Source organism: Aethalodelphis obliquidens, unplaced genomic scaffold (assembly GCF_003676395.1).
Source record: "Aethalodelphis obliquidens isolate GAN/ISIS:26980383/991018 unplaced genomic scaffold, ASM367639v1 scaffold6, whole genome shotgun sequence".
Classification (NCBI taxonomy): Eukaryota; Metazoa; Chordata; class Mammalia; order Artiodactyla; family Delphinidae; genus Aethalodelphis; species Aethalodelphis obliquidens.
The window spans coordinates 49001914-49019441 of NW_020837950.1; the positions used below are offsets into that span (position 1 = coordinate 49001914).

Consider the following 17528-nt stretch of genomic DNA (forward strand, 5'->3'; position numbering starts at 1 on the left):
GTTTTCAGGTAGACTGCCTATTTCCTCTTCATTTGTTTGGCCTGGTGAGTTTTTACCTTGCTCCTTCATCTGCTGTGTATTTCCCTGTCTTCTCATTTTGCTTAACTTAATTTGTTTGGGTGTCTCCTTTTCACAGGCTGCAGGTTCGTAGTTCCCGTTACTTTTGGTGTCTGCTCCCAGTGGGTAAGATTGGTTCAGTGGGTTGTGTAGGCTTCCTGGTGGAGGGGACTGGTGCCTGTGTTCTGGTGGATGAGACTGGATCTTATCTTGCTGGTTGGCAGGACCACGTCAAGTGGTGTGTTTGTGAAGTTATTATGATTCTAGGCAACCTCTCTGCTAATGGGTGAGTTTGTGTTCATGTCTTGCTAGTTGTTCAGCTTAGGGTATCCAGCACTGTAGCTTGCTGGTCATTGAGTGGAGCTGGGTCTTAGCATTGAGATGGAGGTCTCTGGGAGAGCTTTCGCCATTTGATATTACGTCGGGCTGGGAGGGCTCTGGTGGACCAATGCCCTGAACTCGGCTTTCCCGCCTCAGAGGCTCAGGCCTGACACCTGGCCAGTGCACCAAAAGGGAGAAAAAGAAAGGGAGGGAGGGAGGGAGGAAGAAAGAAAGAAAAGTGAAAGAAAATATTAAAATAGAAAAAAATTATTAAAAATAAAAAGTAATTAAAAAAAGAGAGAGAAAGAAAGAAGAGAGCAACCAAATCAGAAAACAAACCAGTCATAACAAGCTCTAAATACTAAACTAAGATAAACATAAAACGAGAAATAAACTAGATGCAGAAAGCAAACCTGAAGTCCAAAGTTGCTCCCAACGTCCACTGCCTCAATTTTGGGATGATATATTGTCTATTCATGTATTCCACAGATGCAGGGTACATCAAGTTGATGTGGAGCTTTAATCCGCTGCTCCTGAGGCTGCTGGGAGAGATTTCCCTGTCTCTCTTTGTTCGCACAGCTCCTGGGGTTCAGGTTTGGATTTGGCCTCGCCTCTGCATGTAGGTCGCCTAAGGGCATCTGTTCCCGCCCAGACAGGATGGGGTTAAATGAGTGGCTGATTCAGGGGCTCTGGCTCACTTAGGCCGTGGGGAGGGAGGGGTACAGATGCGGGGTGAGCCTGCGGTGGCAAAGGCCTGCGTGACGTTGCAGCAGCCTGAGGCACGCCGTGTGTCCTCCCGGGGAAGTTGTCCCTGGATCACGGGACCCTGGCAGTGGCGGGCTGCACCGGCTCCTGGGAGGGGAGGTGTGGATAGTGACCTGTGCTCGCACACAGGCTTCTTGGTGGCTGCAGCAGCAGCCTTAGCATCTCATGCCTGCCTGTCTCTTGTGTTCGCACTGATTGCTGTGGCTCGCGCCCGTCTCTAGAGCTCGTTTAGGCGGTGCTCTGAATCCCCTCTCCTCGTGCACCCTGAAACAATGGTCTCTTGCCTCTTCAGCAGGTCCAGACTTTTTCCCGGACTCCCTCCCGGCTAGCTGTGGCGCAGTAGCCCCCTTCCAGCTGGTTCATGCAGCCAACCCCAGTCCTCTCCCTGGGATTCCACCAAAGCCCGAGCCTCAGCTCCCAGCGCCTGCCCACCCCGGTGGGTGAGCAGACAAGCCTCTCGGGCTGGGGAGTGCTGGTCGGCACTGATCCTCTGTCCATGAATCTCTCCGCTTTGCCCTCTGCACCCCTATTGCTGCGCTCTCCTTCATGTCCGAAGTTCACCACCTCCGCCACCCGCAGTCTCCACCCGCGAAGGGCCTTCCTAGTGTGTGGAAACCTTTCCTCCTTCACAGCTCCCTCCCAGAGATGCAGGTCCCATCCCTATTGTTTAATGTCTATTTTTCCTTTTTTCTTTTGCCCTACCCCAGTATGTGGGGAGTTTCTTGCCTTTTGGGAAGTCTGAGGTCTTCTGCCAGCGTTCAGTAGGTGTTGTGTAGGAGTTGTTCCACATGTAGATGTATTTCTGATGTATTTGTGGGGAGGAAAGTGATCTCCACATCTTACTCCTCCAGCATCTTGAAGGCGCCCCTCTATATTCTCTTTTAAATAACTATCTATAGAAGGCAGAATGGAAACTTGCCCTTTTACTAGTGAAGAAACTAAATTATATTGCTAGTAATGGAGAGACAGAATAGGAACTCTAACATGTGTGTTCTCCACTATTCCACACTCCCTCTTGGAACTCCAGATGTGGATGTGGTTTAACCGTGATTCTGCTAGTATTTTCAAAAGGAAGAATCCTTGTTTGTCCCAACGTTATTCGTCTTATTTGCATCACAGCACTCATCTAAAATGTAAATTATTGATTTCATAAAATTCAAATAAGCATATCATAAAAACCATTCCTCTCTTAGAGTGCCCTTTGTAAGCATTAGCTTTTTTACTTATTTGGTCTGAAACAACATCTTGTTTCCCCAAGATGCCCTCATGTCTTGGGTCTTGCCTAAACTTCCTTAGTTTTTTTTTTTGTAATCTAGAGAAGCATGTGTGCACATGCACACACACACACACACAGGAGCACACCACATGCACACGCACATGCAGACGTGTGTACACATGTATGTGTATGTAAAGTTACACCAAAAAAACCCCTCCGAAACAAAATCAACACTTGCCACCCACAGTGCACTCTATTTTTCTTTGCTCTACTTCATGTTTTGAAATACACTGATTGGCAATCCATTAAACAGATTTTATGACGTACTTGTGCATGATGACCTACAGTTTGAAACACTGGTGTGGAGCTTAATTATTTTAGCTTTTTTGAAAGCATGAGTTTGGAAATCAGATCTAAGTTTGAATTTTTGCTCTTCCTCTTCTTGGTGGTAAGGATCTTTGAGGCAAATCACTTGGCTTCTGAGAATTTTAGTATCTTCATCTATAAAATATAATAATATATGTAAAATATAAAATATAATAATGATATCCATGTCATTAAGCTTCTCTTTCATTCGTTAAGTATTTATTTCTCAGCTCTCATAATCTTTCATCCTTCTTGGTCCTAGTAAGATTTTGAAGAATTTTCATAACTCTTTCTTCTCCCGGGCTAACTCACCATCATATTTAATGTCATTCTCCATATTTGGGGGATTGTATGATTGAAACATTTGATGGGGTTAGACAGGGGAAAAGACCAGTGCCAAAAAGGGAGCTACCATCCAGGAGCGCTAGATGGGCTTCCACTATGGTTGAAATGGAGATCCAGAAATAGACTATATAAAGTCGTATCTTTGAAGCAGTCTTATTCTAAGCTTTTTCCCTATGAAATGACCAATGAGCCACCAAATTTCAAGCCTCATTGTAAATATTTTTTAATTGATGAAGACTTAGCAAATCCTCATTAAATATTCATCATTTTGGAATTAAAAAGAAAGCCTCTAGGATTTGAGAATAACTCACTAGTAAAACAAGTTTCCTCTTGGGTCATCCATAGTTTGATTTACATATTAAATCAGAAATCTTTGGACATCAAAGACACAGTAAGATCAGTTCAACTGACAAAAGATGACACGTGCTTTGCTTTTCCCCATCTTCATGAAAACTAAATACATTCTTAATTCCATCATAGTGAGTACTCTTAGTTTAGAGCAGCTACCATGAAAGAGGTGGGAAAGGTGCAGATACATTATGGATGAGTATACTGAGTGGGAATTGGATTGGGAATATGTAAACAGGTCATTTTCATTTTGAGTTTGATTTTTTCCTCCCATTATATAGATGATTCCTTTCACCAGTGTCATTTATGGTAATGGCAGAGTGAAACTGTAAACTGCATTTCATAATTATTTGTATCTCTATACGTGGGCATGTAGTTCCTCTTGAAAAGAGCTCCTCATTTAGGGTGTCTCTGACACAGGAGCCCCGTTATGAGTGGGGGTGGGGTGGAGGTTAGGGAACAAATTTCACTTTCTCTTCTCTATTATTTTCCCGTTGATATATCCATTTGCCCTCCATCTTTTTCCTTTAGTATTTTCAAGAACTCATATTTACAATTGCCTCCTTTCAAATATTTAAATTTTAATGTTATTAAGGAAGTTATATATTAAGTTAGTTGTACTTTTCTGACAGACTGGAGGACCCTTAATTCAACATGTAAGATTTGCAAAGTAGAATAGCCAAAGATTTGAAAAAATCATGGATGAGTATATGCTAGCACAGAGGTGATTTTCAATTGTTTAATAATAAATATTTGGGGGGCTCTCTGGGGACAGAAACTATGTCACTGGTCCTCCCTTAGAACCTAGCACCTAGAGCTAAGTACTTGGTGGGTAACTAGCAAATGCTTGTTGATTAACTGATAAGTTTATATTAATTACAGATTTGTCCTAAGATCCAAAACAATTTAATGCATTTTGATGCAAGCATTTAAGTTTGATGTATGGTTAGCTGTATCTTCTTGAATCTGTTCCTCAACTTTTAAAAATGGACTAGTCTATACATTGTCCATATGTGCCAGAAATGTAACCAATGCTCAAATGGTGGTATAAAATCTTTATTGGTTCTACCTGGGGTTTCATCCACTAGTTTTATATGATCATAGAAAAGCAGTCAATGGGCAAAATATCTCATAGAATCATCAAGAGAAATGGAGAACAGAGCTTATTGCAAAATTTGATTATAGACAAAATGTTATAATATTGCTTTATAAAAATTTAATAGAAGTGCTAAACAAAAAAGGTAACTCTGCCCTTTAAGGTTGATTAATGTGCACATGGTTGTTTCAAAGTAGCCTTAAGATCTTATTTTTAAACTACATGGTATATTTAGTCATTTTAATGATATTATATAGAAATAGAATTATTCCAAAAGTTGTAGATCAAAGTGATATCTTGCCTGGGACTCACAGATCTGTAAGCCCAATCAATATTTTGCTCACAATAAACCAGCTCAATGAATATTTCTTGATTGTTTCAAACGACTCAAGTTCATATTCTTTTATCCACGTTAACTTACATAAAGCCAATATCAAAGACTTATCAGTAGTAGCCTGCTTTGGTTGGTCCCCATTCAGGATGCTGCCACAGTAATGATAGCAGGTGGCGGGCCAGCCCTGCGATCCCCAGGTGCAGGAGTACCTGTGGTCCTGGGCCCTGGTGCCAGCACCCGGGCAAGGGCAGCAAGGAAAACTTGGAAGAGATGGAGGCAGAGACGGCCCTGTTTGAGCAGGAAGTTTTAGGGCTCTGGTAACCAGAATCCCAACTGCTATGCCTGCCGTACCCCAGTGCCCACAGTCCCCATGGTAGAAATGATGCAGTTCCCAGCAGTTCCTGTGCCTGCCCAATGATAGCGACCAACATACTAGCAGGTCCAACAGACTCTCCAGACCTGGGCAGCCACCGTGGCCACAGTGGTTCCTCCCATGGTGGGTGACCCTCCCTTTGTGGTGTACCTCCTTTCCAGGCACATTTGGCCCCCATGATTGGATTCAACTGGACAGTCCAAAGGCTGGAGAAGCCCTGTTCCTGCCATGAACAGTTGTGGCACCCACCACAGAGGGCTCCTCTCCTGTATCCAGCACTAGTCCCCCACGTGCTACAGAGAGCACATTCTGCTCTTTACTCTGCAGTAGGCAGTCCTCACCCCATGGCCCTGCTGCCCCCTCACCAGGCCCTCGTGGGCCCCCTTTTCTGCCTGGACCCCCTCAACCCCCCGGACCACCTCTAATGCTGTCACCAATGGCTCGGGGTCCTGAAGCCCTTCCCTGGGTTCCATGGCTGCTCTGAGGCCTCTCCTAGAAGAGCCAGCAGCATACCGAGAGCTGGGCGTCAGCCTGGGGTTGATTCTGGAAGAGAAGGAAGAGGCAGTGGTGGTGGCAGCAGCTGGGCTGGAGGAGGCTAGGGTGCTGGTGGCTGTGAGGGCAGGAAGCACCCCAGCTGGTCCTGGTCTTTGGGCCCTGGCCACCTACCACTGGCCCTGACCATGGATTTGCCTGAGCCCCTGCCCCTCCTGCTGGAAGTAGTGTGCCAGGCTTACTGCCTCCAGCGCACATTCCTTAGCTCCTGGCCCCTGCCCCCTCGCCCTGGCCTTGTGACCCTCTAGATCCCAGAGTCCCTGGGTGAGGACAAGAGAAAATGAAAGCCAGAGAAATTGACGCAGCATTTGCACCAGCAGCTGGGAGCAGCTGGGAAGACCCCAGCCTGCTGGAGTGGGATGCAGATGGTTCCCGAATCTTCTGTGGGGATCTGGGCAATGAAATGGAGATGCCATCTTGGAACTCACCTTCAGCCCCTTCCCCTTCCCATGCTTCTTTAAGGCTAAGGGGATCTGCGACAAGTGCACTGGCAAGATCACGGGCTATAGCTTCTTCAGCTTTAAGGACCCCAGCAACTATGTGCGCTCTGTGTGTTGAGATGAATGCGAAGTAAGTAGGCTCGCGCCCCACCAAGCTGCGCAAGAGCACGTGGAAGGCCCGGAAACTGGGCCTTGAGTGCAAGAAGCAGAAGAAGAAATCGGGACTGAGATAGGGTCTGTGGCTGAGCACCCGCTTCCTCTTGGCTGGGCGCTGGCTGCTACCCACAGTTCTTTTTGGAAAACCCATAACTATCTACTCACCCATCCTCCCCAAAACCAGTTTCAATAAATTTACGTTCATCCCTGCCCTGACCCCCCGAAAAAGGCTAAAGCAATGATGGGCACATAACAGGTGCTCATGAATGTTTATTTCTTTACCATCATCATCATTGTTTTTCATTGTCATCATTATAAATATTATTTGTAGATAAGACCATTAGACCACAGAGAGGTTAAGTGATTTGCCCAAATTCACACTTCTGGTTAGTAGTGGAGCAAGGAGAAGATTCCATTTCTTATCATTCCCATCACCATGTTATTCCTGCAGTTGACCACACTGTCTCAAAAAAGAAAAAAAAAAAAGTAGTAGTAGAAGAATTAAAAGATAAAAAGGAACGGAAGAAAGAAAAAGGAAGAAAATCCCCACATTCAGTCAATCACATACAAATGAGAAATATTTAAACTTTAAAACCTCAAAAAGAAATATTTCCAGTATTCTTTAACTCAGTGATAAGGATATTCTTCCAGTGCTCATCTAAATTCTTTTTACTGTGAGTTTAGTTATTTTCCTCCAGGTTTGCTTCAACAGAATTATAATACCAATGTTTTTATTCTCAAACATACTGAGGATATTAACTCACTGCTTAGCCTACTTTTTTTCAGATTTAATTAATTCTTGAATTTTTCTCTTAAAATTTTGTTTTTGATTTTTGGATCATTTAAAATTTTCTGAGTTTTTTTCACAGTGTTGGTCAGTATTTTGAGTCACTGTGTAGCTAATTAGAATCAGCAACTCTGTCTATCAAAGTATAATTGCTGTCTATAAATCTTATCAGGTAGGGAATACATAAAACTAAGTGAGAATAGCACTTGGCATAGTGCTGTTTTGAGATACAAAATCACTGACAAATTTTTTTGCCATGAAGTATTGGTGGCACAACATATATTCAATATATACACACTCACTCATATACTGTAATTCTGATATTATTAAAAATGAAACTAAACAAGACAAAAGCAAAACCAAGTAAAAAGACGAGAGGAATAAGGACGTGTGTTACTTAATTCCAATGGATACCGAATTTATTCTGTGTTTCCTGTAAACTTGTGAAAAAAGACAAACACATTGAATTATGCAATTTTCCTAAATTAAAGATTAGTGAGAATAAGCATAGTGGCTTTTCCTATTACTAAAATTTTTCCTGTTATTGAACTCAACAATAGTTCATCAAGATAACCCATCTAAAAATAGACACAAGGACATAAATATTGCTCAAATGGACATTGCTTGTATCTGCCTTATGTAAAAATCAAATTTGTAGTAACATTTTATGATTCCGTGAAGCCATTACTGTAGAGAACAGAGATAACATGCCCCAGGTATGTTGCTTTTTGGTGATCTCACTGAATGTCTACTCTGATATTAATCTAGGAGAATGAATAGTTAATGTTTCTGTTAAATATGAGTTTGCCTCAGAACACTTTTTAGCCAGAGCTCAGTAAGCTCATCATGAGTGTCCTAATAAATGCAGAGAGTGACAATATCTTCTGTTTTGATATAAAAAAAGGACCCATGTGCCTCAAATACCATATGTGTGGGAGGCATTCCTGGTAAAATACTAAGCCCTGCCCTGTATTTGAACCCAAATACAAAAAGTCTGACCAGTTTTGCATGTCTACCCCCTTCCCACCCCACATCCAACAAAGTGAAAAATATCTAACAACAAAACATCCTTTGGAATGTGGGCTAGTATTGGTAATAGAGTGTGGAAAGCTAAAGAGCGTTAGTGTAGCTCCTATGGGAAATTTGGTTTTTAGAAGCATGACCTGAGGGACTCACCCAAATGAGTTAACTACAAAATACATTCTCAAAGAGTTAGCTGAGCTGTACTATTAAATAGGTTTATTTATCACTTTCCATTTTAAACATTAATTTATATGTTAGCTCATATTCACAAGATCAAACATTTGGTGTTAAGTCCAGTTGCTGCTGAGTTGCTTTTTCTGATAACAATTACCCAACATATTCAATTGCTAATTAAATATATTTTGGGTTAGAAATTCTAAAACCAAAACATTAGCTTGAAGAAAGTTGCTTGTCTTCTGTTTCCTACAGCTGAAGGACATGAATTCAACGATATGATAGCAGTCCCAATTTGACTGTATTTTAAAAGAAGGCAGCTTAAGAATTTACAACATTTATAATTAGAATTTCACCTATTATCATCTTTATGTGTCTTTATAATCACTCTAGTTTTGGTAGTATTAGTGTTACAGAAATCTTGAAGACATATGTATATCCTGAATTCGATTTACATATTATAGACAATTTTGTTTCTGAACTATTCCCTCATATAAAAAATTTTAATCATATTCTTAATGACTTTTTAAATACATTGCAACTATATTGCAGTGATTTGTAGTAGGATCTTTGTGCCCCCCCCAAAAAAAGGTCCTTTGTCCTCATAAAATTCTTTTAATTTAGATCCCAGCCTTGTAATTAATTGAGAAGAAACCTGGCCAATTTTTGAGAAAATGTTCTATCCTGTTCTGCAGATTTAAATGTTTTCTGTTTGTGTTTTTGTGTGTGTGAAAATGAGGTAGGCTACATTTTGTATTCATGAAAAGAAAAGTATGAAGTAAACTAAGAGAAATAGTTTGGCATTGGAGTCCTCCTTAGAATAATGTCTCCTGAAATTTTTTAAGTTAAATATATATTTGAACTTCATAAGTTTTTAGATTGTGTCAACTATATTCTATTTGAGATGGTGTCTTGTTACCTTTGTTAACTTTTAAAAAAGTTTTTGTCAATATTTATTGAAACATGAACATAGTAAGTTTAGTGTTCTAACAGTGTGGTCTACAGCAAGTTAAAGGTTTCAGCTGAGCTGATGCTGTAGTGACAGGAGTAATATCTCCCAGATGGGAGATTGAGAAGAGTATCGCAAATGCTCTAACCTTCAGAAAGTTGGTCACTCATGTAATCAAATAAAAATTTTCACCTTTAAAAAGTCTTAATTCTCAAACCTTTCTATTTTAAATTTCATAGAAAGTTACATTCAGAATGCACTGTTGAGATCATTTTCAAGCCAGTCTAGGGTAGGAATTGAGGAAAAGGAAAGGCAACCTCTTACAAGAAACATCTTTAAAAAAAAGAAACATCTTAAAATGCAAAATTATTTAAATATTAGTTTGCTAGGCTATTTCAACAATTCCCAAGGATTGGAACATTTGATTCTTACAGACCGAAAGAATGGATCCACTCTCCAAAACATTTAAGCAATGGCTCATGATACAGAGTAAAAGATTTCTTCCTGTAAACAACGTAGGAAAATCAATAAATGTCATGCTGAAGAATATATAAATTAAAAAAGATATCGGGAAAGTTAAAGGCTCTTAACTATCATCAGGCTTAGTTAGCTCCTTAAAAATTCCTACCCGGGCTTCCCTGATGGCACAGTGGTTGAGAGTCCGCCTGCTGATGCAGGGGACACGGGTTCGTGCCCCGGTCCAGGAGGATCCCACATGCCGCGGAGCGGCTGGGCCCGTGAGCCATGGCCGCTGAGCCTGCGCGTCCGGAGCCTGTGCTCCGCAACGGGAGAGGCCACAACAGTGAGAGGCCCGCGTACCGCAAAAAAAAAAAAAAAATTCCTACCCAATGGACATACTGCTTTCCCTTCCTTATTTGTTAGAATGAGTTTACTGTTAGTGAAATAGATTACCTCTGTTTAAATCAAATACTTCCTGTTGCCAAGGAGACTGGGTGTTGAGTAATTAACTCAGAAAACAACTTTAAAATATAATGCTTTCCTTGGTCTGGTAAAGGGAGTGAAAATTAATTTTCTTTGTGGAATCATTTGTGTACAGTCAACACCATTAACATCATTTGCAAACTAGTAGAATCCAGGGGTCATAAAACTTCATATTTTTCAAGTTTTTATTATATTGTCAATTCATTTGTTAAATGTTCTAGGAATATACATAATCATAAATTTCAAAATTTAATTTAATAAATGATAATAATAAATTTAATTCTTATCATTTTGTGCCAGTAAATATATGGAAACCATGACATGATGTATTAATAGTACTGAATACAACTTTGTCAGCTACTCAAAGTTAAATGTTGGCGACAAACCAGGACCATGTTTTGCAAAGAAGAAAAGCAAATATTACTTTATTTTTGAGTCACATATAAAAGCCTGAATACTTTTCATAAGAAAATCATTAAGTATAAGATATACAATGACCACAAATAGGAAATTTGCCATGAAGCAATTTGTACTTGTATTTGGTTCTTCCTATATGTATGACAAGATGTGCTTTCAAACTTTGTCAGTATAATATATGTAGATACCATATTTAGTGAAATTTCCAAAGAGTTTTTTCAATGCTATGGTGAGTAATGAATTTTTCAGGAATTTAGATAGATGGGAACCAGGTATTTCAGTACTATCATAGATTATAAGATAAATTTTTGAAAAAAACCCTCAAGACAAATTAGTGACATAGTGCTAAATGTTTTTTTAAGTACAATGTTGTCCTTACAAAGTTATTTTACCTTAGAATTTGTCCTATGACACTAATTACTTTTTATGAAGAGGACATTTCTCTCCCATTTGTTTAAAAAGTAAGATTTATTTAAAGTTCTTTATGTTCTAGAAACTACAGAATTTTATTCTGGCTGGCACAACAAATGATACAGAGTTGCTCTTTTTCTTTCCTCATTGCAAAAGTATTTAGATATTTCTTAGTCTAAAAAGAAAGTTTGTTGAAGGTGCAGATCCACATTTCTAATGAATATTTACCTCTTTGCCTCTCTGAATCAAAATCACTGGAAATTAGTCTCTCTGAAATTAATAGCTTCAAGCTAATGCAAAAAGAAAGAAAATGAGGGGATCAGAGTCTGCCCATCTTCTGGGTTATATACTTGCATAAGATCAACCACCGTCTGCCTCATCATTACTCCACTTCTGAGGCCTTGTTTGTTTCTCTTCTCAGAATGGACTCAACGCTCTCCATCTGGCTGCCAAGGAAGGCCATGTGGGGCTGGTTCACGAGCTACTGGGAAGAGGGTCCGCTGTGGATTCTGCCACTAAGGTAATGTTTATGCTAGTAGAATTTATTTCCTTGGAAAAGAGGAAATGATTTAAAGCTTCTCTTCCTGGGTTATACATTTCAGAGCTTTGCTGGAACACCAAAGATTCTCAACAATGCAGAACTGAAATTGAAATTCTGTCCATTAAACTTTGCAGAGTTTGAATGGTTTCGTTTAGGGACTTATCGGAGACTGAAGAATTCTGTATCTCTAGTTTCTCGTATTCTATCTTTTTTCCTTTGATTCACAGAGAGACTAGACTAATATAATCCTCTGTAGACAAAAGCACCTATTTTCCCAAGGTTAATTCATTTTTTAAAATAATTGATATAGTAAACTTCTCAATGGAAATGAACAAATAATTTTCATGCTTTCATTAAATTGTTATATCTTTTAATGTATTCATTTAACTTGGTAAGAGAATATACAGATCTTTTATACTCTAATGGAAAAGGGATTTGGGGATCATGGATTGAATTATTAGGGTAAAATTAGATTTTGTCACTGTAACATGTGTTCGTAAAGAAATTTGACTCATTTTTAAAGGAATTTACAAGATGCTTGGTATACTACAACCTGTTACTTCCTTGTTGATACTTCTTTTGGTTAAATATATTTGAACCTTGTCTTTGGGGGATCATTTCAGAAGCAACAGGTGTTTTACAAAAAATATCAGTGGTGACAAATCTTTGTCTTTAGAAGGTGAAATTTTAATTTGGAAAAAAAACAGTAGCCAATCAGAATCACGCCATTTGACCAGGGCTGCAGTGTGACAGTCTGGTCTTGGGAGTTGCAGAGAGAGGTGGCAAGTACTCAAACCCCCGGCCGGGTCATTAGTCTAATCAGGGATAGACAGAAAGAGCCCTGGAGTAAATTAGGGATATGGCCAGTTAACCTGGGTTTCCAACACCTCATACATAATTGCCAAAATGTAGACTGACCCTGCTCACAGTATGTACAGCAGTTCTAGTGGAAATTTGAAAACGAAAACAAACAAAGAACTCTTTGGCAGTTCCAAAGATGTTAAAATATGTTTGCTTTGCAAGAAATTGCTTACTTTAAAGAGAGAATAAATATTTTTATTAACATTTCTCTTGACAACATGAGATAACTGTTAAACAAATATTTAAGAATGTCAGTTTGAATGTATATCAAATTATTTGCTTCCCCTGAGTTGCTTATATTAATATATTCATTAAACCAATCACTCTTTCTTGCTTAACTGTTTATTATCATTTGTTTCCTTTCCTTTAAACTCTGTTGATGTTTTAAAATATAGGTTCATTTTTAATCACAGATTACAATTGTAGAATTTTAGATCCAGAAAAATATCTCATTAAATCTCCTCATTTAAAGAGAAGGCAAGTAAGTCTTCAAAATAGTACGAGTGGATAAAGACCCACAGTGAGGAGGTGGCAAAAAGAGAACTAGTGTCCAAAATTTATGGCTTTGAATGTATAGATTTGCTTGGTTTTTATTTTTCTTTTTGTTATTTGTTTTAATCCTATGATAGGCATCTTTCAGTCTCTTAGCCTATATTTTCTTTTCATGATAGGTTTAAATTATTTTTCATTTTTGTTTGGTACTGTTGATGATAAATTTTGATGTAGAAAATGGTAGAAATTATTGGTAACATTGTATAGCTCATGTGAAATTTATTATTTTATTCCCAAAATATTTTGAACAACCGTGTGCTCCAGTGACTCGAAATACAACTGTGAATTGTCAGTTTCTCTACAACTGAAAATTCCTAGGTTTCTCTGCAAGGTGAAATAAATTCAGTGGTTCAGATAAACTTTTTTTTTAGTTTATATTATCTTGTGGTAGGACTCTTTTGTTGTAATAACATGAATGGTAATATTGTCTCTCTCTCTCTCTCACACACACACAGACACACACGTACACACATCCCAGATTATTTGATTCAGTAAGATCTCAGTCTTTTCATGTTCTTAACACTAAACTGGAATTGTGCAGGATAGAAAAGGAAGACATTGTATGGGATGGCCAGTGTTTTGATGGTAAAAATTATCTTTTCCCAAGGTGGGCTGCAATCTTGATAGAATGACAAGTTTTAACCACTTCAAATCATCAGCAAAATTCAAAATACCTGTACATTTTGATTTCTACAAAATTTGGAAGCCTCCAACATTTTCCATTTTGTTTCTCCAAAACAGAAAGGAAATACTGCTCTTCACATTGCATCTTTGGCTGGACAAGCAGAAGTTGTCAAAGTTCTCGTTAAGGAAGGAGCCAATATTAACGCACAGTCTCAGGTATTACATTCAGATTTTCTCTGATGTAAATGAATTTAACTTAGAACAGCCTTGTGAAATTGATTTAATGGGTTTAGCCATCTGTTGAGTAGATAGATTTACTATAAACACTCTGTGATTTATTTCAGGCGAGTTATTTTATTAACTCATGCCATGACATTTCTTATTTTCGTGATGTATCATCATCTCCCTCTTTTTTCTAGCTTCTTTTTTATTTTTAATTTATTTTATTGAAGTATAGTTGGTTCTGTTAATTTCCACTATACAGCAAAGTGATTCAGTTATACATATATATATATATATATATATATATATATATATATACATTCTTTTTCATATTCTTTTCCATTATGGTTTATCACAGGAAAACCATATAGAAAACCATTGAATATAGTTCCCTGCGCTACACAGTAGGACCATGTTGTTTATCCATATAGAGATATAATGATTTGCATCTGCTCATCCCAAACTCCCATTCCCTCCCTCCACCACACCACCCCCTTGGCAGCCAGCCACAAGTCTGTTCTCTATGCTTGTGAGTCTGTTTCTGTTTCATCGATAAGTTCATTTGTGTCATATTTTAGATCCCACATATAAGGGATATCATATGGTATCATTTGATATCATTTGTCTTCCTCTTTCTGACTTACTTCACTTAGCACATCATCTCCTCTTAATATAACTGAAAATTTGACAAGTTCACAGTCTATCATTGTCTTTAAGTGCAAAGAAAAAAAGAATTATATAGTGTTTTTTCTAGAATGACAGTGATGTCTGTGAATGATGAATTATTCATGCAAGTTATGTTGCTCTATAAAAGTATTTTCTCTTCTTAAATTGAAAAAATTCTCAAAAGATTTGTATTCCAGTGGGAAATCTGCTATAAAGTGGGAATCACACTACTTTGGGTACTTTGCATATAAAATATGGTTTTTACAAAGCTCCTAAGGGAAAGGAAAATTCGAGACCCACAGCTTTATGATGCATGTAATAACAATTGTATAGAATAGGGAATGATATTCTTAAAATGAAATTAAGAACAGTTTTAAAAGAATAATCAAAATACATCATACTATAAATTTGATCTCTATTTTTTCTCTGCTTGAAAGGGGAAGAAAATATTGCTTTGCCCAAAGCTTTACTCTTAGTATCTGTTATAGATTTATGCAGAAATTGAGGTGCATATCTTTATAGTCAAATCCATTTCTTCTATTTTTTAAAGTTTTTAGCCTTTCTAATAACATAGGCCACACCATGCAGGCTACTGGCAAAATAAACCAGTTCCTCTCTATCCATTCTTTGGGCCTTTGAAGGCCTTTGTATAGGAATATGTGTTACGTATATTGTTCATTCATTCATCGTGCAGACATGACTCTACTTGTATAAATGGCACAAGTTCTGGACCCATAAAATACCAATGAGGAAAAAGAGCCCTATTTTCTTTGACCTTAATTATAGGGAAGAATCTGTTTAAATTATGACAGACAAGAAATTATCCATTTTTATCTCTATAATATCATGCTGCTTTTTTCCCCATACAACCCACATTTTTAGTTAAGTGTGCATCAATATTTTAACATTTATTGAGAATATGCCATATTCTAAAATCTTGGTTAAATGAAATTCTTAAAAAAATTGGTATCATTTGTAAAGAACTCTGGTGTATTCTATAATGATAATGGCATCTTGGGCTTAGAGACACAGGATACTACAAAATTGACTGTTCCAAAGTAAGGGATAAAAACTTCTTTACAGCTGGAGAACATCTTTTTGCTTTAGAGCAGAGGTTCTCAAACTTTAGCCTGCGTCACCTGCAGGGCTTGTTAAAACACACGTTTCTGGGCCTCACCTTAGAGTTTCTGATTCAGTTCTGGCTAGGGACCTGAGAATTTTCATTTCTTACAAGTTCTCAGGTAGTGCTGGTGCTGTTGGTCCAGGGACTATGCTTTGAGAACCTTTGATTTAGAGAATGTAAGAGAAAACTGAGTGTAAGAATATCGCGGTAAGATTGTTTAAATATAGTTTCAACTACATGCATGAATCAGTAGTTTGTGTTCTTAAAAAAGCATGGCAGTAAAAGCCTCCCATTGCCTGTAGGAGGTTACTTTTGACAGGGAGTTCACATATGTGTTGCTGCTGTTAATATCTATAAAAAGAGCTTGGTTACTTTCCTCAAAATGACTAGTTGAACATAGTGATTTCATAAAAGTTAACAGGTATCAAATGCTGCAAGGTAAAAACTTGTTAAAAATTGTATCAGTTGTTATACTGCTTTATTAGACATTAGATGCTTTGGAGACTTTTCAAGGAAAACAAGCTAAAACCATTTAATCAGTGATTTGCTTTCAGTGTCAATGAGGCTGTTCTTCATAGTCACAATCATGCCAGATAATAACAGATCTTAAAGGAAAATTTATATTATCGATGAGATTAAAATAATCTTTATTTGTACTGTACTCAGTTAGCTCTGTTTAGATTTATATTGTAGGAAATCCTGACAGATGGTTTCACACTGATTTTTATATTGTGAGAAAGTTTTAATTACTAATTGTAAGAACAATTAGTAATTAAAATTTAGGGTGTTTTTCTAAATGCATACGTCATTTGATAAGACCTGTAACATCATTTGCTATTAAATTCAGGTAGCCATCATTAACAAGTAACACAAATTGTTATTACTTAGAATATTTTATAATTTAATAATTGAAATTAAAATGCAGGAATTTATTTAAAAGAGGTTGATTATTTTGCCCTGTGTGATCAAATTCCAAAGGCATGGTTTTAAGGATTTGTTGAGGGGAGATGTGAACCCCTCTCCATGTATGATTCTTGTTGGTGGTGTCTTGTTTACGATACAAATTTCTTGTGTGACAACAATGAATGTCAGGTGAATGGTTAGGAGCCATGCTCATGATAGTTGAACAGCCACTCCCTTTTGAGAACCAGAAAAAGGGCATAGGAATCCCAGATGCACAACATAAATTCTGAAGTTTGTACTCAAATTATACCTTCTCCTACATCTTTTTAAGAACATAATACAAAGTGGGTGCAGAATAATCTGTTATTATAGGAGCGTGGGTGACTGCATAGTCGTTTACATTTGGCAAACTTCCGAGTTACTTGGAAATGGAGCACTAAGGTTATTGTTGAATTAAGAAGGTAGGAAACTCTCTGCAAAGCTCCAGGGAACAATCACTCAGTAAACATTTACAGGCTCCTAGGTTATGGAGCTGTGTGCCTTTATGGAATTTTTCTGCATTCTCTACATAAGCTATGCGATCCATAGGAGGCTGACCTTCAACATGGCACAGTGCCAATTTTGGTAGCGGTGTGCTTAATTCATAAAGAATTCCAGGGCTTCCCTGGTGGCGCAGTGATTGAGAGTCCGCCTGCCGATGCGGGGGACACGGGTTCGTGCCCCGGTCCGGGAAGATCCCACATGCCGCAGAGCGGCTGGGCCCGTGAGCCATGGCCGCTGAGCCTGCGCGTCCGGAGCCTGTGCTCCGCAACGGGAGAGGCCACAACAGTGAGAGGCCCGCGTACCGCAAAAAGAAAAAAAAAGAAATAGAATTCCAGTATACTAGCAGGAACAATTTAAGTGTTTTAAATAGAATTATGTGACTGATACAATGACAGTCAACAAATGTTTAAGTTTCTGTGCT

General features: G+C 38.3%; 1 protein-coding gene and 1 pseudogene across 8 annotated transcripts in view; both read left to right on the plus strand.

Annotated features, from left to right (window-relative positions):
* The window catches only part of ANK2 (ankyrin 2), a 570766-nt gene that overhangs the window by 383909 nt on the left and 169329 nt on the right, over window positions 1-17528 (plus strand). For all 8 annotated transcript variants that reach the window (XM_027103570.1, XM_027103569.1, XM_027103568.1 and 5 more), the window contains 2 exons: window positions 11494-11592; window positions 13768-13866. In XM_027103570.1, the coding sequence (XP_026959371.1) occupies window positions 11494-11592; window positions 13768-13866 (198 nt within the window). The remainder of the gene's footprint in view (window positions 1-11493; window positions 11593-13767; window positions 13867-17528) is intronic.
* LOC113619221 (RNA-binding protein 42 pseudogene) lies at window positions 5009-6446 on the plus strand (annotated as a pseudogene).